Source organism: Pelodiscus sinensis, chromosome 3, assembly GCF_052426305.1.
Source record: "Pelodiscus sinensis isolate ZL-2025 chromosome 3, ASM5242630v1, whole genome shotgun sequence".
NCBI lineage: Eukaryota > Metazoa > Chordata > Testudines > Trionychidae > Pelodiscus > Pelodiscus sinensis.
The window spans coordinates 148,855,766-148,876,432 of record NC_143054.1 but is presented as its reverse complement, the minus strand read 5'-3'; the positions used below and the strand labels follow the sequence as shown (position 1 = coordinate 148,876,432).

Genomic DNA, 20,667 nt, shown 5'->3' with positions numbered 1-20,667 from the left:
TTTGAAATAGCTTATTTCGTCATTTGGCACTGTCTAAACAGTGCCAAATTTTGAAATAAAGCACTATTCCGAAATGTCCCTTACTCCTCATAGAATGAGGTGTACAGGGATGTTGGAATAATGAGCCTGAAATAAAGGGCTTGCTGTGAAGACACGGGATAGCTCTTTCAGGATTCTGGAGTATCCTGAAATAAGCATTGCAGGTTAGACATAGCCTAAGTGAGTGAACTGGGGATGGTGTGGAACAGCTACACTTGTTGCACAAGGATGTGGGGTGCAACTACAGGGACTAAAAGGTCATCCTCGGTCTTGCAACTTCCAAAGCAGAACTTGGGAAGGAAGGTAGAGTGGAGAACTGGAGACAGGTAGCTCTGAATAGCATTTAGCCATGAGTAAATAAACATAGTTTAGTTATTACAGCAAAGCTCTCTGTGCCTCACTGAGAAGAGCACAGGAATCTTAGGAGGTGTTAGAGGAAGCGTCAACCCAGCACCTCTGCACTGCCACTATTTTGTCCCCTGCCCTGCCTTCAAAGAGATAAAATGGAGAGTTTGCAGAGTCATAGGTCTGCCCTGCATAGTCCACCATCAAGCTCACCATGTGCTGCAATTGAAACAACCCTCAGGTAACAAAGCCAGTACCCAGGGAGGGCGTGTCTGTGCTGCAGGGCTTAATTCAAAATGAGCTACACAAATTGAGCTATGTCAATTGCATATCTTATTTTGAACTAGCTTATTTCAAAATAGGGAGCATCTGGACAGCCCTTATTTTGAAATAGATCACTCTTCCTCCAACTTCCCTTATTCCTCGTACAATGAGGGTTACAGGTATTGGAGTAAGAAGTCCTCCAGCTTGACAGTATTTTGACACTATTTAGAAATAACTGCATGTCGTGTAGATGTGGACTAAGTTATTTCAGAACAGTGTTGCAGTGTAGACGTACCCAGAGAGAAGAACCTCTGCATGTGATCCTGGCAGCTTTCTTGACCTCCCTCTCCCACTGGTTTCATGGTATTTGGTGGATCCTGAAATTGTGGAGAATGGAGGGATGATGAGTGATGAAGGCTTTATTAGAGAGAAGTTGCTTTCTAATGTCATTTTGAAGTAACTCTGGGAGTTAGCATTACTATTTCTGGTTGTTAAATTGTCCAGCCTATTCCATAAACTATGAAAATAATTTATAAAATCATCCCGCCTAGCAGAAAGCACATTAATTGCATGGATTCTCAGGACATCAGAATTAACAGATTACAGAGAACAAGTTGGAGGATGCTGAGAAATTTAATTAGCAAATTCTAGTGAAGTCAACCAAGAAAGGGTTTTATGCACTCATGAGCATTAGGAGGTTAGGTTAGTTCATTGCTCTGGAGAACTCAGACTAGGCAGCTCTTCTCAGAGATCAGTGGGGATGCTTCCTTGGGGGCCAGTAGAAAATTAATTTTAGAGTTTGTATTTATTGAACCTAATGCAACCATTGACTCAAATGATCTTATAACTAACAGTGCAACCCAGCACCCAAAGCTGTCATTTTGGCTGGAGTCGTGGACCTGAAGAGCTTTTTACCCCCAAAGAAATTTTACACATGCTTCTAACAAGCTCTTTGCAGCAAAGTTTCTTTCTTTTTAATCCTTGATCAAAATTTGGCAGCCCACCATTTAACTTCAGAACCAAGCTGCCTTCCTCCCTCTTGTTTAATTAACCACATGGAGATAGACTTTTAACTGAATTGTGGACAAAACTGAATGTCAGGGGCTCTGAAAAGATGTAAATATTGCCTTCAAAATTTCTTTAGACTTTGCTCTTTTTCTTTCCATGTGGAACATCTCCCAATAGTTATAAAAGGATACTAATGAGAGGCTTTTCCCTGGTTTCAGGAAGAAGAGACAAGAATAATTTATCATTGCAGCTGGGCTTGAGATTCAAATTCAGGTACGGATTTTGATTACTTCCCAAAGTTCAGGAGGTTTCAGTTCCAGTGAGGCCCACAGCACATTGTTGTTCTTAAAATAACTTTTGAATAAAAATACACTGGGATCTGTAGCTTATAAATACATAGCACATACATTCACATACATAGCACATGTATCCAGGATACACATGCAGCTATAAAAATCTCAGTATAGCTGATGCTGTACTTGAGGTCTGCTCAAAGCCCTGACTCCAGAGGCAGTTCTTAAATGCAACAGAGTTTGAGCTACTTGCAGGTTTGCCTTTGATGCAGGGAGTTAGTTATAGAAAGAGGAAGGCACAGTGATTAAGAATAACAAAAGGCTGGACATTCCAGTAACTGAAGGATCATTAGATCATAATGAAAACATTGCTGGGTACTCCACTTAAAAGATTGGGGGGAGGGGGGAGAGGCAGAGTAGGAATGAGTGTTGTGCTGCAGGGATCTGCATTTGGATTACTGTGTTTAATTTGAAAAGACGGTGAACAGGCACTAATCCAAAGCTAACTGCAAAGAGCTACAAAAATCAGGCACGGCAAAGGCAGAATTCAGTAATGATAAGTGCAAAGTAATGCAAATGGAAAAATATAATCCTAACTATAGATACAAAATAGCTGTTACCAATCAAAGGGTGTGTCTACACTACAAATTTAATTCGAAATAATAGCGTCTACACATACAAACCGCTATTTTAAAATAAATTTGAAATAGTGGAGCCCTTATTTCGAATTTGGTAAACCTCATTCTACGAGGAATACCACCAAATTCGAAATAGCTCATTTGAAATAAGTGCTGTGTACACACTTATTTCAAATTAGGGGGCCTCCAGCCCTTCCCAGGGAGCCCTGGTGGCCACTGTGGGCACAACCAGGAAAACTTGTCTGCTCCTCCCCCAGCCCCGGAGCCCTTAAAGAGGCAGACTCTGGCCACAGTGCCTGTGCCAGTTGCCAGCCTGCCAGCACACAGCAGACCATGCACCTGGCACAGGATAAGCCAGCAACCCACTGCCACCCAGCCCTCCACCGCTCCCCAGGACCTGGCTGGCGACTCCCAGGAGTCTGCCAGGGGCCACAAAAGGTGGGAACCTTCCTGGTCTAGTGTGGAGATCGTGGATCTCATTGAGGTTTGGGGGGAGGCCTCCAATGCCCACGATCTCCTCACTAGGCGCAGGAATGCGGCTGTCTACAGCTGCATGGCTGCCAGCCTGGCCACCAGAGGCCACGTGCGCAGCCAGGAGCAGGTGCGCAGCAAAATTAAAGAACTGCGGCAGGCCTATGCCAGAGCCTCCCAACCAGGGGCTGACCTGGAGGCCTGCTCGCACTTTGAGGCCCTGGACTGCATCCTGGGGGGTCAGACGGTCCGTGCCCCCCTGGTCGTCATTGACCCCAGGGCAGAGGGCCCTGCACGTGACACAGGGGAAGAGGAGGACGATGGCAGTCAGGAGCCTGCAGGGAGCCTGCCCTGCACCCAGGACCCCCAAGCCGAACCGGAGAGCCCGTCAGCAGCCTCATCCGAGGCTGGGGAGGCCTCCAATGTGAGTGACATCACAGTCCCCTTATGCGGGGCGATGCGGGGAGGGGGAGCCCAGGGACTGTGCATGTCAGCCTTGACAACCACAGAGCAGGTGGCAACCTATGCATCTCCGTGCTATCCAGGACATGTGGCCCCAGATGGGTGCCATGCAGGGGCCCTGGCCTGTTCTGCACATGCGCCTACACGTAAAGACAAATTACAGGCTCCTGACCCCGGGGAGAGATGCTGCACACTGCCCTCCCTCCAGATGGCCCCTCTACACAGAGATAGGGCACATCCCCCATTCCCCCACATACCACACTATAGGCAGCACAGGGGCTGGGGTGCAGTCCTGGGCCAGCTCACACTCCCAGGGATAGCAGGTGCGGAGACCTGCTGTCCTCGCCTTGCAGAGGAAGGCTGGGGTTCACCCACTGTGTCCCCAGGGAGAACTGACCACTTCTCATTTCGCCACAGCACCTGCAAGTGCAGGGTGCACCACCCCACCTGGACAATCCACCCGCACCTGGCCAGCAGGCACACCCGCAACTTGGAGGAGTTTGAGGCAGCAGCTGCACTTACAGGGATGGCAGGTCCACAGCCAGGAGCAGTGGGTGCAAGAGGACCTGCAGTTGTGGCGGGAGAGCTTGTGAGAGCGGTGGGAGCAGGACCGTGCCCTCCGCAAACACCTGCAGGCCCTGGCGGACCGATTGCTGCCTCCTGTTGCTCCAGCCTCTGTGGCCGCCCCAGCTATTGCTCCTCCTCCCACCCCTGCTCCCCCTCCCGCTTCTTCTGCACTCCCCATCCCTCCTGCCCCACCCACCACACCCACTCCCCCCCCCCCGGGAATGCTGAGGCCCCCACACCCGCAGTGCTGCGAGACGGGAGGGCCGGCAAGACACCCAACCCTGAGCTTCCCCTCCCTCTTCCTCCCCTTGCCTCCCCCTTCCAGCTCCCTCCTCCCAGGTTTCCCCCCTCCCCTCTCCCGCCCTCATTCTCCCCCTCCCTCCACCTCAGTTATGTTAAATAAAGAGAGTTTTTTGTGGCAACACAGGTGTTTTTATTGTATATCAGGAAGGGGGGTTAGGGAGGGGAAAGGGGAAGGAGGTGGGGGTGGAATGTAAGGCACAAGGCCACAGTGGGGCATGCCAGGGGGACTTCAGTCCTCGTCCACCTGGAAGCTCTCCTGCAGGGCTTCCCGGATGCAGGCAGCCCCCTGAAGGGCCTCCCGGCTGGCAGCCGTGCAGGGCTGTCCATACTGGCTAGCCAGGCAGTCAGCCTCTGCCATCCAGGCTGGCAGGAAAGCCTCCCCGTTCCTCTCGCATAAATTGTGGAGCACACAGCACGCTGCCACCACATGCAGAATATTGTGCTGGGAGAGGTCGAGGCGGGTGAGGAGGCATCTAAACCGTGCTTTCAGTTGGCCGAAGGCCCCCCTTGACCACAATGCAGGCCCTGCTGAGCCTGGCATTGAAGGCCTGCCGGGAGTGGCTGAGGTGTCCTGTGTAGGGCTTCATCAGCCAGGGCTGTATTGGGTAGGCCACATCCCCCACCAGGCACATGTCCACGTCCCCAACCCTGATGTGGCGGTCAGGGAAGAAAGTCCCAAAGTGCAGTCTCTGGCACACGGAGGGGTTGCGGTACACCCGCGTGTCGTGTGCCTTGCCGGACCAGCCCACACTGATATCTGTAATCTGGCCCCGGTGGTCAGACATGGCCTGCAGGATCATGGAGAAGTACCCCTTCCTGTTTATGTAGAGGGAGGCCTGGTGGTCCGGGGCACAGATGGGGATATGCGTCCCATCGATTGCCCTCCCGCAGTTGGGGAAGCCAAGGGCGCTGAACTTGGATGACCAAGTCCAGGTCAGTGAGGCGGACGACTCTGCGGAGCAGCACCCTGTTGATGGTCTTCACTACCTGCAGAGAGAGAGAAAAAAAACCAAGGGTCACTGGGGGTATGTCTAAACTACATGGCTCCATCAATGGAGCCATATAGATTAGGCTGATCGGCAAAGGGAAATGAAGCCGCGATTTAAATAATAATCATTTAAATTTAAAGGAAGCTTACAAATGAAGCTGATCAGCTGTTTGTCAGCTCAGTGCGCTAGTCTGGACTGACCTGAAAGCCTTTTATCGACCTCCCCGTTATGCCTCGTAGGATGAGGTTTACCGGGGAGGTTGATAAAGGGCTTTCATGTTGGCACGGGAGCGTCCAGACTAGCGCGCTGAGCCAACAAACAGCTGATCAGCTGTTTGTCGGCTCAGCGCGGCAGCCATTTAAATATAAATGAAGCCGAGATTATTTAAATCGTGGCTTCATTTCCCTTTGCCAAACAAACAAATCTACATGGCTCTAGCGACGAAGCCATGTAGTTTAGACATACCCTGGGTTATATAGGGGGAGAAAAGCCTGTTCAGAGTTTATGGGTTAAGTTTAGAGGTGGAAGCAACAGGGGTGACGTTGTGGTTGGTGTGTGCTATATAGACTGCTGGATCAGATGGATGAGGTAGACGAGGCTTTCTTCAGACAACTGAGAGAAGCTTCCACATCACAGGCCCTGGTTCTCATGGGGGACTTTAATCACCCTGATATCTGTTGCGAGACCAATACAGCAGTACACAGACAATGCAGGAAGTTTTTGGAGAATGTTGGGGATAACTTCTTGGTACAAGTGCTGAAGGAACCGACCAGGTTGACCAACTTGACCTGCTGCTCACAAACAGGGAAGAACTAGTAGGGGAAGTAGATTATTCTAAGAGGGGTGGGCGAGATTCTGTGGCCTGCACTGTGCAGGGGGTCAGACTAGATGATCATAATGGTCTCTTCTGACCTTAAAGTCTATGAGTCTATGAGGTGAGTGACAACCTGGGAAGCAGTGATCATGAGATGGTAGATTTCAGGATCCTGACCAAAGGAAGAAAGGAGAGTAGCAAAATACACATCCTGGACTTGAGAAGAAGGGACTTTGACTCCCTCAGAGAATTGATTCCCTGGGATGATGACGTGAAGGGGAAATGAGTCCAGGAGAGCTGGCAGTATTTTAAAGAAGCCAGTATTTTAAAGGCACAGGAAGAAACAATCCCAATGTTCAGTAAGAAAAGCAAATATGGTAGGCGACCAGATTGGCTTACCAGGGAAATCCTTGGTGAGCTTAAACACAAAAAGGAAGCTTACAAGAAGTGGAAACTTGGACAGATGACTAGGGAGGAGTATAAATATATATTGCTTGATTGTACAGGGATGTAATCAGGGAGGCCAAAGTGCAATTAGAATTGCAGCTAGCCAGGGATGTGAAGAGTAACAAGAAAAACTGTGAAGAACTTCAAAAAGATCTCACAAAACTAAGTGATTGGGCAACAAAATGGCAAATGAAATTTAATATGGATAAATGGAAAGTAATGCACATTGGAAAAAACAACCCCAATTATACACACAATATGATGGGGGCTAATTCAGCTACAACTAATCAGGAAAGAGATCTAGGAATCATCGTGGACAGTTCTCTGAAGATGTCCACACAGTGTGCAGCGGCAGTCAAAAAAGCAAACAGGATATTAGGAATCATTAAAAAAGGGATAGAGAATAAGATGGAGAATATCTTTTTGCCCTTATATAAATCCATGGCACGCCCACATCTTGAATACTGTGTACAGATGTGGTCTCCTCATCTCAAAAAAGCTATACTGACATTAGAAAAGGTTCAGAGAAGGGCAAATTAAAAAGATTAGGGGTTTGGACTGAGTCCCATATGAGGAGAGTTTAAAGAGACATGGGCTACATCTGCACTGGCAGCTTCTTGCACAAGAACTCATTTGTGGAAGAGTTCTTATGCAAAAACTCTTCCACAAGAGAGCGTCTACACTGCTTTTGCGCAAGAGCATCCATGGCAGTGTAGACGCTCTCTTGCGCAAGAAATCTCTGATGGCCATTTTAACCACAGGGGTTTCTTGCACAAGAAATTCATGTTGCCTGTCTACACTGACCTCTTCTGGAAGAGCTCTTGCGCAAGAGGGCTTATTCCTCGTGGGGAGAGAAATAACTCTTCTGGAAGAAGCCCTGTTTTACAATGCTGTACTGTAAATTTACTTCTGGAAGTCCATTAATGGCTATTAGGAATGGTGTCCCTAGCCTCTGTTTGTCAGAGGGTGGAGATGGATGGCAGGAGAGAGATCGATTGATCATTACCTGTTCGGTTCACTCCCTCTGGGACACCTAGCATTGGCCACTGTCAGCAGACAGGATCCTGGGTTGGATGGACCGTTGGTCTGACCCAGTAAGGCCATTCTTATGTTCTTAAAGGTTTTTACAGGCATGTTAGCAAAAGAGGGTAGTCAGGGAAGGTGTGGGACCCTTACTGGATGAGGGAGATAACTTAGTGACAGCTGATGTGTGAGAAGGTGAAGTACTCAATGCTTTTTTTGCCTCTGTCTTCACAGACAAGGTCCACTCCCAGACTACTGCAAAAGGCAACACACTATGGGAAGGAGGTGGGCAGCCCTTGATGGAGAAAGAACAGGTGAAGAACTATCTAGAAAAGTTGGACATGAATTAGATCCAGCCCCATGGATTTGTGTATCCAAGTGTACTTAGGCTGATGTGATTGCAGAGCTATTGGCCATTATCTCTGAAAACTTGTGGTGATCACAATTGGAAAAAGGCAAATGTAACATCCATCTTTTAAAAAGAGACCAAGGAAAATCTAGGGAACTACTGACTGGTCAGCCTCACTTCAGTCTCTGGAAAATCATGGAGGGGATCCACAAAGTATCCATTTTGAAGCACTTAGAAGAGAGAAAAGTGATCAGGAACAGTCAACATGGATTTAACAGGTCAAGTCGTGCCTGACAAACCTGATTGCCTTCTATGACAAGGTAACTGGCTCTGTGGATATGGGGAACGGGTGCCATTTCAGATTTTGGTGCGGGTGTGGGGGGCCTGTGCATGCTGTGATGAGGGAGAGAGTGAAAGCATCATCTGTCACTAGGTTACCTCCCTCATCCAGTAAGGGCCCCATGCCCTCTCTGATCACCCTCTTATTGCTAACATGCCTGTAGAAACCTTTCTTGTTACCCTTCACATCCCTTGCTAGCTGCAATTCCTAATGCGCTTTCACCTTTCTGATAACTCCCCTGTGTTCTTGAACTCCTCCCTAGTCATCTGTATTTATACACCTCCCTAGTCATCTGTCCGTGTTTCCACTTCTTGTAAGCTTCCTTTTTGTGTTTAAGCTCACCAAGGATTTCCCCGGTAAGCCAATCTTGGGTTTTCTTACTGTTCATCGAGATGGTTTCTTCCTGTGCCTTTAAGTCTTCTTAAAATACTTTTTAAAGTATTTTAAAATACTGCCAGCTGTCCTGGACTCCTTTCTCCTTCATGTTAGCATCCCAGAGAATCCTGCCCATCAGTTCTCTGAGGGAGTCAAAGTCCATTCTTCTCAAGTCCAGAGTGTGTATTTTGCTAATTTCCTTTCTTCCTTTGGTCAGGATCCTGAAATCTACCTTCTCATGATCACTGCTTCCCAGGTTGTCACCCACCTCTACTTCCGCTACTAGTTCGTCCCTGTTTGTGAGCAGCTAGTCAAGCTGCACATGCCCCTGGTCGGTTCCTTCAGTACTTGTACCAAGAAGTTATCTCCAACATTCTTCAAAAACTTCCTGCATTGTCTGCGTACTGCTGTACTGGTCTCCCAACATATGTTAGGATGATTAAAGTCCCCTATGAGAACTAGGGCTTGTGAGCTGGAAGCGTCTCTCAGTTGTCTGAAGAAAACCTTGTCTACCTCATCCATCTGATCTGGTGGTTGATAGCACACACCAACCACAACATCACCCCCGTTCCTTCTGCCTCTAAACTTAACCCATAGGCTACATCTACATTGCAAGGCTTTTGCGCAAAAATGGCTGTTTTTGCGCAAAAACCTGTGGCACGTTCATACCTTAAATGTGCTTTTGCACAAGTAAATCAGCAGTATAACAGCAGAACAGAGGGCTTTTGCTGTTGTAGGTAAACCTCCTTCTACGAGCATAATTCCATTTTGCGCTACAGCTATTGCACAAAAAGGCAAGTGTGGATGCCCCAGAGGAAAAGCACAGGTGCTCTGAACTTTCTTGCACAAGAGCGTCCATGCAGTGTGGACACACTTGTGCAAAAGCACATCATTTTTGCAATGCACTTTTTGGTGTGGACGTGCTCCTGCACAAGAAGTTCTTGTGCAAAAACTCTTGTGCAAAAGGCTTCTTGCGTGAGAAGCCTGCAGTGTAGATGTAGCCATAGACTCTCAACAGGCTTTTCTCCCTCTATATATTGGAGTTCTGGGCAATCATACTGCTCTCTTACATACAGTGCAACTCCTCCTCTTTTTCTCCCTTGCCTGTTCTTCCTGAACAGTTTATAGCCTTCCCTTACAGCATTCCAGTCATGTGAGTCATCCCACCAAGTCTCCATTATTCCAATCAAATCATAGTTCTTTGACTGGGCCAGGATTTCTAATTCTTCCTGTTTGTTTCCCAGGCTTCTTGCATTAGTGTACAAACACCTTAGATAACCAGTTGATTGCCCTACCTTCTCTTGGAAAACCAAGGCATCATTACCTACCAGTTCTGTGTTTTGGGGGAGACAAGGTGTAACCCACACACCTAGTATGGGTCACTGTCCCATGTAGCGGCACTTAAAGGAGTGGTTCCCAACTCCCGGTCTACAATCACTTGCCTGCCAGGCCATGGCACAGTGCCTGGCCACGCCCCTAGCTACTGATGAGCCCTGCCTGTTGGGGTTCTCCACACAGCAGCAAGGTGAGTGGTCCAGCAGGCAACTGGGTGTGCTGCAGCTGGAGCCAGGGCCTCAGAGAGGCTGTCTCTACTGGCAGCCTCATGGTGGCCCCAGTTCCAGCTCTGTGGGCTGCTTTGGCCTGACTGGTGAGGCTGTGTGATGGGCAGCTACAGCACTTGGTTGGGGCCAAGCGCTATGTGGAGCCCAGCCCCCCACTGAGCGCCATGACAGCTGAGCGCCACGCAGCGCTTGAACTGAGCTGAGTGCTAAAACTGGAGTCAAGCGCCACGTGGAGTCTGGCTGCTGTGGTGCTCAGCAGGGGACTGGCACACTGTGGGTTCCGCGCAGCCCTCCCCCTGTGCAGGGAAGTACTCTGTGCAGTTGGGAGGCAGCGGCTGGGTAACGAGGGTGCTGGGGGTGGGCTCTAAGAGTCTGGGGAGCTGACACTGAGGGGTACTGTGATCTCCAGGATGAGGAGCTGGCACTGGAGGGCTCTGGGGGTAGGGCTAATAGTGAGGGGATTAGGAGGGACAGGGCTGGCACTGGGGCAGGACTAATACTGGGGGCTGATAGAGGAGATCTGGGGGCATTGGGAGCCGTGGGGCTCTGAAAACAATAGTCTTGCACTGAGGCATTTGGGGGCGGGGGGCTCACACTAGTAAACTCTGATGGCAAGAGGCTGGCACTGGGGGGTTGGGTGCAGGGGACTCTGAGGTCAGTGGCTGGTGCTGGGGGATGTAGAGGGGTGAGGGGCGAGGGGCTCTAGGGATTAGGGCTGGCACTGGGGGACAGGGCTCTTTATACCATGGACCAGCATACCCATTCATAAACATTTGGCAGACTGATACCATTTTATTTCCATATTTGAATCTTCATTTACATATTAAATATGCAAATAAAATGTTATCGGTCTGCCAAATGTTTGTGAATGGGTTTGCTAGTCCCAGTATAAAAATGTTGGGAACCTCTGGCAATCAGAGATAAGAATGAGTGAGCTGCAACCTAAGCTAAGAGCTAGGTGGTTTTCTAGCTCAAGCTGTAGAGGATCCCATGCTAAGCTTCAGAGGTCTCAGGTTCAAATCCACCTGGTAGTGGTTACACAGATATGATCATCTGTCAGCCCTCTGTTTTTGGAGAGCCAGGGCATGATATTCATGGAGAAGTGGGGATCTACTTGAACCAAAGCAATGAAAAGGCAGAGGAGCACACACCTAAACCTCTCTAGATGAGGGTAACAGAATTAAGGAAACACCCCTAGCCTTATCTGTATTGAAGACAGAACAGACAAGAATGGAGAACAGAACTTCCAGCATAAGAACTGTACTGATCTATACGATATCAAAAGCATAAAAGTATTGCCTGGTGGGAAATCTCTGCTCTGGATGCAATGCCCGTTTACACCCAATTCAATAATTATCAGACCAACTGTAGTAACAGATCCTCTATTGATATCCAAAATACTGAAACTGCCTACTTATATTTATGAGCTCTCTCAAGGAACACCACACATAGCCAGGAATGATCAGTTTCTATTGTCTAGTCTAAATAACTTTAGAACACATTAGAACAGGGGTTTCCAACCTTTTTAAGCACGAGATTATTTTTGAATTTAAGTGCAATTCAGGGAGCTACCTCAAACCCAAATACCCTTGGTCTCATCTCCTTTGTGCCCCTTCTCTGAGCCCTGCCCCTGCTCATTCCATCTTCCCTCTCTTACCAGGCAGGGTCAGAAGGTTGGGTTGCAGTCTCTGGTCTTAGGCTAAGGGATCTAAAGTGTGAGAGGGGCCTCTGTGCTGAGCCTAGGGCAGGAAGTTGGGGTGCAGGAGTAGGTTCAGGGGGAGGCTCTGTAAGGGTTAAGGTCTAGGGGGCGCTCAGGGCTGGGGCAGGGTTTTGGGATATAGGAGGGGGTTCATGACCGGGGCAAGGGTTCAGAATGCTGGCTCCAGCTGGACCCTGCCTACCTCAGGTGGCTTCTGGCTGGTGGTGGTGCAGTGGAACTAAGGCGGTTTCACCCTGGCCTTGGCCCTGCACCTGGACCACTCTCAAAAACAGCCAGCAAACTCCCTCCATCCTAAGCCCTGTTATGCCTCCCCTCCCCCATTTGCTGGAGATACGATACAGGTGGGAGATGGACACCCTGAGATCAGCATCCCCTTCTCTCACTTTGCTGCCCTGCACAGCAAGCGGGAGGCTCCTGAGATACAGGGGGAACAGTGCTAAGGCAGAGGGCAGAAGCAGCATGGCAGTAGGTGGAGGAGCAGCTGAAGTGCTGTGCTTCATAGCCTCTTGGCCAAACATGTCAGGATCACCTGTTAGAAGCGCCAAGATCTACTGGTGCTTTAGACCACTGCCTTAGAATACTCCCTTAAACCATCTGTTTACCCATAAACAAATCCAGTGTTCCCCTTGAACCATTGTTGTGTCCCTACAAAAGCTCCTGTCCTTGCTCAGGAAAAGTGTTCTGATGCCTGAATCTAAACTCTGTGTCAGGTCATCTCCTGACTGATCAAGCTAGGAGCTCTGTTCTGCTGTGCCTGTCTCCAACACTGAACCCTCAGCTGCTATCACCATCTGGGAATCCCGTTCAGTTCAAGCTTCATGGAGTGGTGAGACATCTCTCTCGCCCTCACCCCCACCCTGATATAATCTCCTGACCTTGCCTTATGTGATCAGATTTAAGTTGGATTTAATACTGTCTTGTTTGTTTCCCCTTGTATGGTTACTACCTAGAAATAAGTAACTTTCATTATTAAGTTGGTTGTTTTTCTCTCTTCCTCTCTTTTTCATTTGATCTCCCTCAGGGGTGATCAAACTCCCTCAGGTTGTTTTGGCTTCCCCAATCGCTCTGCAACAATGCTTCTTGTACCTAAGCTAAATATCCCCAGTACACCCCAAAATCCTGTGGAGTGTGGTCATCAAGTAGGTTACTAGCAGAATGATTGTGGTGTGAAAGTGGGGATAGGGATGTGCTAAACCTGGGAGCGTATGAGGGTGGCAGCTTAAAAGTGCTATTAAATTCAGCATGAGGGTTACAGTTTGGCATTGCTATGCAACCCAGCCTACTGAGTCCAGGGACATATAAGTCCAGAGGCATACATGTGCTGGTGAACCAGTCCTCTTAGATGTGCTCCATTAGTGGATGTGGATGTCTGTGTGTTCGTCTGATTCTAGGGTGGGAAGAAGCCAGTCCTTGGGAACATAGTTCCTGCAGAAGAGTTCCATTGGGAGGGAATTGATAGCAGGGAGCATACAGCTCCATGTAAGAGCACAAGTAGCACATTGAGAGAATTATTAACCTCTCCCATAAGAGTAACCCTAATAAATGAGCATACATCAGAGTATCGGGGAAATCTGGTAACACTTGAAGCATGCTGTGGTAATCAGCTGAATCAGTGAGCAAGTGCTCAGCACTTCTGAAAATAAGACCCTGCCTTTTACAAACAATACCTTCTGGTGGATGCCCACTTTCCTATATTTCAGAGACATGGAATTCTGGTCCAGCTCACACAGGAAGTTTATGGCAAAATCAGGTCTAAATGCCAGATGTCCTGAGTCTGTGCCTTATCCACAAGACCATCCAGCTACATCAGACAACTATTCTTCTCAGCCATATGGCTCAATTATTCTTTATCATTTGAAATACAGAAATTATTTCAGGCTTCTGGAAGTAGCTAGTTTTCCCCTCTTCATTCAAGGAGAGGGGAAAGGACCTGGTTATTTGAAATGTAGCATTTATACAAAGAAATGTAATTATTGGCATGGTTCATTTGCAACTGATACTCCACCATCTGTTCTACTTCAGTGATGAATGAAAAGCACAGGCCAAATGCTGGCACCCTTTAGATTTAAATGCTGCTTTAAGTCAGTATTTTGCCCAGTTCAAAAGGGATTGCAGATCACCTATATGCAGATTACTGCAGCTCCTCCTGTCAGAAGTAAATATAGGTCAGGGGAAGCTCTGTGGGGGATTACAAGCACATTGGGGAGCTGTGTTAAAATGCACCAATCACATGCCAGACATGCTCTTAAGTGGCTCAATTTACAGAGTACCTGCCCATTTGACCAGCTCTTTCCAGATTTGCGTCCAATCTGACTCCTAGTCATGGTTGTACTGCTCTCTGCAGGTTGGCCTGTGGGTCACTCACTTCTCTGACCAGGCCTCCTCAGATTGTAAGGCTTGGAGCCCAACAATCCTGTTTTACATGCCCTTAGAAGCTTAAAGGTGAAGTCAAAGGCAGATTAAGGCCTCTGCAGAAAATTTTATGTACTGCTGTAAGAGCTAATTGGGGACTGAAGGATTGTCAATATCAGTGTTCCTTAAACTGTGTTCCGTGGCATACTGGTGTGCCACAAGGCAGTTGGAGGTGTGCCGGGGAGAACAACAGAATTCAAAATGGCCGCCCTTAATGGGACAGGCGACCTTTTTTTTCCCCTCAATAACTTTCCCCCCAGCTCTATTTTTTTTTTTTTCTCAATAACTTTTCCCTGGCCTCTTTTTTTCGTTTTGCTCAACAAAAAGTCCTTGATGTCCCTCATAAAAAAAAATTATTGTTTGGTGTTCCTGTCTTAAAAAGTTTAAGAAACACCAGTCTACATACACTAGAGAAATGTGATTGCTCAAGCACAACTATTTGCTGTGCACTGAGGCTATAGCTACCCTGCCTTTTTTGTGGAAGAAGATATGCAAATCATGACAGAAAAAAACCCTCTTTCACAAGACCCTGTAAACCTTAGGCTGAGTCTAGACTGGCATGATTTTCTGCAAATGCTTTTAACGGAAAAGTTTTCCGTTAAAAGCATTTTCGGAACAGAGCGTCTAGATTGGCACGGAAAAGCTCTTTTTGCGGAAAAGCTTCCGTGCCAATCTAGACGTGCTTTTCTGCAAAAAAGCCCCGATCACCATTTTTGTGATCAGGGCATTTTTGCGGAAAACAAATCTGAGCTGTCTACACTGGCCATTTTGCGCAAAAGTTTTGCACAAAAGGACTTTTGCCCGAACGGGAGCAGCATAGTATTTCTGCAAGAACACTGACAATCTTACATGAGATAGTCAGTGCTTTTGCAGAAATTCAAGCGGCCTATGTAGACAGCTGGCAAGTTTTTCCGGAAAAGCGGCTGATTTTCTGGAAAAAGTGGCCAGTCTAGACACAGCCCCAGTGTGTATGTATGAGGAATAAGGGGTCTTGTGAAAGAGGGGTTTTTTTCTGACATTTGGCCCTGTCTACATGGGGGCTTTAATCGGAAAAACTCTTCCACAAAAAGAATTGGAGAAGATATGCAAATGCGAGCATGATTTGCATATCTTTTGCCACAAAAAAACAGCAGCGTAGCCGTAGCCTAACTGACCTGTGTAGACCCTGCTGGCATGCACTAGACGTTCATACTGTGTGTTAACATAGTGCCATTGAAGCAGTGTTATATTGATACACAGCAGTGGCCGCCAGCCTTTTTAAGCACAAAATCACTTTTTGAATTTAAGGGCAATCCAAAATCTACCTTGCACCCAAATACCCTTGCCCCACCTCCTCTGTGCCCCCTTCTCTGAGGCTCTGCCCCTGCTCACTCCATCCTCCCTCCTTCCCCCATTTTCCCTCTCTTTCACCAGCCTGAGGCAGTGCTGGTTGGGGTGCAGGCTCTGGTCTTGGATTAAGGGATTTGGAGTGTGAGAGGGGCTCTGAGATGAGCTTGAGGCAGGCCGTTGGGGTGCAAGAGGGGATTCTAAGTGCAGGTTCTGGAACGTTGTTTGGATACATGAGTGCTTGGAGCTATGGCAGGGGCTTGAGGTACAAGAGGGGGTTCATGACTAGGGTAGGGTTTCAGGATGTGGGCTCCAATTGGGCACAGCTCACCTCACGTGGCTCCTGGTTGGTGATGCAAGTGGGGCTAGGCAGGCTCACCCTGGCCTGGCCCTGCACCACTCCCAAAAGCAGCCAGCAAACTCCATCCCAAGTCCTGTTGTGCCCCCACTCCGCTTTATGGAGATAGGATACAGAGTGGGAAAGGGGGCCCCTTGACATGAGCACCCCTCCTCACCCTCTCTTGCACAGAAAGAAGGAGGCTCCTGAGAGGGCAGCTCCAAGGCAAAGAGCAGGAGCTGCACAGCAGTGGGAGGAAGGGCAGCTGAAGTGCTGGCACTTGATAGCCTCTTGACCAATTCAGTCAGGATCACCTGTCAGAGGCTCCAAGATCTACTGGTTGGTGGCCACTGCTATACAATATGGGACTTTGGGCTATGTTTTCTGGTAACCCGGAACAACTCTGCCATGTCCAGGGAATGTGTCCACTTTTTCGGAACAGTTTTCGAAAAAGCAGGCGCATTCTTTAGGAAGCCCTGTATTCCTCATTTTATGAGGAATAAGGGCTCTTCCAAAAGAGGTGGGTTTTTTTCCACATTTGACTCTATGTAGGTGGGCCAAATGTTGGAAAAGCTTAAAAAAAGGTGGAAAAAGGTATGCAAATCTTTTTCTGAAAAATAAATGCAGTGTAGACATAGCCTTAGTGTGTGTCAGAAGGATATACATGGGCTGATCAATGTACAGCACATTGATGCACTTTAGAAATCACACTCCTCTTGTGTGTATTGCTGTGCCACATAGACAAACCATAAAGTTTCACAGAAGTGACTGGTGCTATCACTTGGAAAGACAGCATTACTGTGACTATCCATACAGGACCCAGTTTACTGGGAAATCCTCTCTCTCTACCTAAAGGCTACGTCCACACTGGCCCCTTCTTCGGAAGAGGCATGCTAATTTCTAACTTTGGAATAGGGAAATCCGCGGGGGATTTAAATATCCCCCGCGGGATTTAAATAAACATGGCCGCCGCTTTTTTTCCGGCTTGGGGAAAAGCCGGAAAAGAGCGTCCAGACTGGCGCGATCCTCCGGAATAAAGCCCTTTTCCGGAGGATCTCTTATTCCTACTTGCAAGTAGGAATAAGAGATCCTCCGGAAAAGGGCTTTATTCCGGAGGATCGCGCCAGTCTGGACGCTCTTTTCCGGCTTTTCCCCAAGCCGGAAAAAAAGCGGCGGCCATGTTTATTTAAATCCCGCGGGGGATATTTAAATCCCCCGCGGATTTCCCTATTCCAAAGTTAGAAATTAGCATGCCTCTTCCGAAGAAGGGGCCAGTGTGGACGTAGCCTAAAGGTAGTCAATAGATTTCCTAAGTCAGGAATTGCTCTGATAGGACCAGGGACTATGTCTTGATCTCAGAAGTAATAGTTACATGCAAATACTAACAACCCATGCTAAAAATCTTGGAACCAGCTACTCTTTATATAGGGAAATGGCTAAAACGCAGGAAGATTTTTCTCCTTTTCTGTTTATCACTGAAGAAGCAAAGCACACAGAGCTAAATCCTGTCTCTGCAATTGTAGAGCCAGAGGAACATTTGCATGCTTGAAATCTTGTACATGCAGCACTGCATGCAATTTCCAACCGGAGACACAACCAAGGGGGGTGGGTATACTAAGATGTCTATAAAATCATGACTGGTGTGGAGAAAGTAAATAAGGAAGTGCTATTACTCCATCCTATAACACAGGAACTAGATTCTAGTCCTAGTTATCACAGTACAGTTTTTCTCATCTTACCAGCCCTGTTTATCTGCATTAGCTTTTTCAAAACTTGCAATATCTGCTTGACAATATTCAGAACAGAACTACTACTGATGTCCTGCTACTTAAATACAACAATATATCATAGGGTTAGTTTTTGTCAACACTTTGGATGAAAGAAAATAGCCATCCTTCTATCTGACTCGTCTTTAGGAGTGATTGTAAAGTGCCATCCAGTGGAAATTTGGTATAGCTACAGTGTGACGCAAAATGGCAGTGTAGCTTCAAGCCATTGGCTACGTCTACACTGGCCCCTTTTCCGGAAGGGGCATGTAAATTTCATGAGTCGTAGTAGGGAAATCCGCGGGGGATTTAAATATCCCCCGCGGCATTTAAATAAAAATGTCCGCCGCTTTTTTCCAGCTTTTAAAAAAGCCGGAAAAGAGCGTCTACACTGGCCCCGATCCTCCAGAAAAAGCACCCTTTTCCGGAGGCTCTTATTCCTACTTTGAATAGGAGGATCGGGGCCAGTGTAGACGCTCTTTTCCGGCTTTTTTAAAAGCCGGAAAAAAGCGGCGGACATTTTTATTTAAATGCCGCGGGGGATATTTAAATCCCCCGCGGATTTCCCTACTACGACTCATGAAATTTACATGCCCCTTCCGGAAAAGGGGCCAGTGTAGACGAGCCCCCTATGTTTAGTACCTGTGGCCAAGATGTTCTGAAATAAATGTCTTAAGTTAGACTTAAATCCATATTTAGGTACCCAATAAATAGTATGACTTTCAAACAAATTGAAATTACAGCAGCTGCTAGGTGCCCCATACTTTTTAACATAGGCTGTATAAGGGTGCCTGAACATAGTTTAAGCACTTGATTTTAAGGAGTCATTTTTGAAAATCCAGCTATTTAACATTAAGGACCAATGGCCTAATACAATACCAAACAAAGTTAATTGGATAAGCGACAAGGAGTTGCACCTTATAGACTAAGAGATGTATTGGAGCATTTGACGAAGTGGGTCTTTGCCCACAAAAGCTTATGCTCCAATACATCTGTTAGTCTGTAGGGTGCCACAGGACTCCTTGTCGCTTTTACAGATTCAGACGAACACGGCTACTTCTCTGAAAGTTAATTGGACTTGTTCCATTGTTTTCAATGGACCTTGGATAAGTCTCCAAATTCTGCCCCCAGTTGCGTTTGTACAATTAAAAGAGACATAGATCAAATTTGTCCCCATATTTATAAAACGTTACTCCAATATGAATTTTTCCAGCAAAATAAAAAAAGTCAGTTTTTAAACCAGGAGTGGGGAATCTCTCTCTCTCTCTCTCTCTCTTTTTTTTTTTTTTTTTTTTTTTTTGTTTTTGTTTTGTTTTGTTAGTGACTACTGACCCAAAGAAAAATCACTCAGGGGCCACACTCACTGGCCATGGAAGGAAGGAAGGAAAAAAAACTAACTTAAAGGTCTGATCTGTTCTACAGCTTCCCTTGAGGCTCTGGGCATCCCTTCCCCCTGCAGCAGGGTGAACCAGCACTAGTGCTCCAGTTCCATGGGTGGGTAATGCCAAGGCAGTGAGACTTACAGTGGGGCTGGAGCACTAGTGCTGTTTTATCCCACTGTGAGGGAGAAGGGCAACCTCAAGCTTTGCTGCGGGTGAGATCAAGGGAAGCCGGGGGCCAGATCTGGCCCATGGGCTAGATTCGACCAATAGGCCATAAGTTCCCCAAACCTGGAAAATAAAAGTGCCTGTTGTGGTTTATCATTCCATACTAAGTCTAGCCTAACAGTTAAATATACTGAGCACCTACAGTATCTCTTCAGTAGGAGTTGTGGGTGGTCAGATGTTTGCAGGATCAGATCCTTGATGAGGGTTCACTACTGTGATAGGTTTTCAGAGCTGAATGACTTTGAAATTAAAATGTAGCACCTACATGTTAACGTGTATCACAAAACTGCTTCAAACTCGCCAAGAATAAGGCAAAGTTGTAAATTAGCCAAATACTTAAATTTATGTTGTTATTTCTATAGTGCCATAGGTGTGTAGACACTTTACAGGCCTCAAAGTAGACATTGCTGCAGACTACCATCAATTTCTGAAGACAGTATGGCAGAACTAGGAGGCTAGAGGTGATCGGGCAAGCTCTTAGGTTGTTTTGTTTACTATACATTGGGTCTGAATCTCCTTCCATTTACATAGGTGTATGTCGGGAAATATTTCACTAAAATCACTGGATTATACTAGTCCTATTGGCCCACCCACATCTAAAGGACCACCCCCTAGCCAACAGGAAGGGACCACAGAGCCCAGAATACCAAATAATTACTGGGGACAAATAAAAAGAAAACAGGGACGGATGTGGTGGTCATAGGGTCAAAATGAGGGAGCTGGATGGGGACACTGAGCAGAGAACAGCGCCCATTGCCCTTCAAAGGTCTCAAGAGAGCCAGCGGATCTCGCTCTGCCTGGATTCATGAACAGATGCAGGAGAGGAAGTAGGCCCCACAGTCGCAAGCCCCTCCCTCAGCCAACCTCTACTCCCTGGTTTTGTAAGTTGCCATCTTGTAAGAGCCAGGAGGAGGTTGAGAAGGAGGTTGTGCGACTTTGTGGGGCCACAGATGGGGTGTGCATAAATTAATAAGTGAGGGGTGAAGTGCAGCCAGAAACTCAAGAGGTTCTGGAGGAGCCAAAAGAGGGACTGTAACCTGGAGCACTCGCTGCAGTTATACTGGTATAAGAAAGGTAGTGTGTAGGGAGGGTCGGTGCTGGGCTGTGAACATTGGGACAGAGTTGGGTGGGACCTTGTGGACAATGCTACGTGTGTGTAAGGAGGGGTTAGGGGTTGTGGTTGATCTGGTCCAGGGGCAGCTTTAGCATG

At 47.4% G+C, this 20,667-nt stretch overlaps 2 protein-coding genes across 8 annotated transcripts in view; both read left to right on the top strand.

Moving 5' to 3' along the window:
- Window positions 1-8,051, top strand: part of LPGAT1 (lysophosphatidylglycerol acyltransferase 1) — a 249,199-nt gene extending 241,148 nt beyond the window's left edge. For 4 of the 7 annotated variants that reach the window (XM_075925139.2, XM_075925138.2, XM_089777435.1 and 1 more), the window contains 2 exons: window positions 1,875-1,929; window positions 3,938-4,505. In XM_075925139.2, the coding sequence (XP_075781254.2) occupies window positions 1,875-1,929; window positions 3,938-4,490 (608 nt within the window). In that variant the 3' untranslated portion in view covers window positions 4,491-4,505. Of the gene's footprint in view, window positions 1-1,874; window positions 1,930-3,937; window positions 4,506-7,897 lie in introns of those variants that run through there. The other 3 variants (XM_075925141.2, XM_075925145.2, XM_075925144.2) reach the window with 3 other exon arrangements.
- Window positions 8,052-8,199: 148 nt separating this feature from the next.
- The window catches only part of NEK2 (NIMA related kinase 2), a 30,979-nt gene continuing 18,511 nt past the window's right edge, over window positions 8,200-20,667 (top strand). The window contains exon 1 of the mRNA XM_075925147.2: window positions 8,200-8,332. The gene's annotated coding sequence lies outside the window, so the exon portion shown is untranslated. The remainder of the gene's footprint in view (window positions 8,333-20,667) is intronic.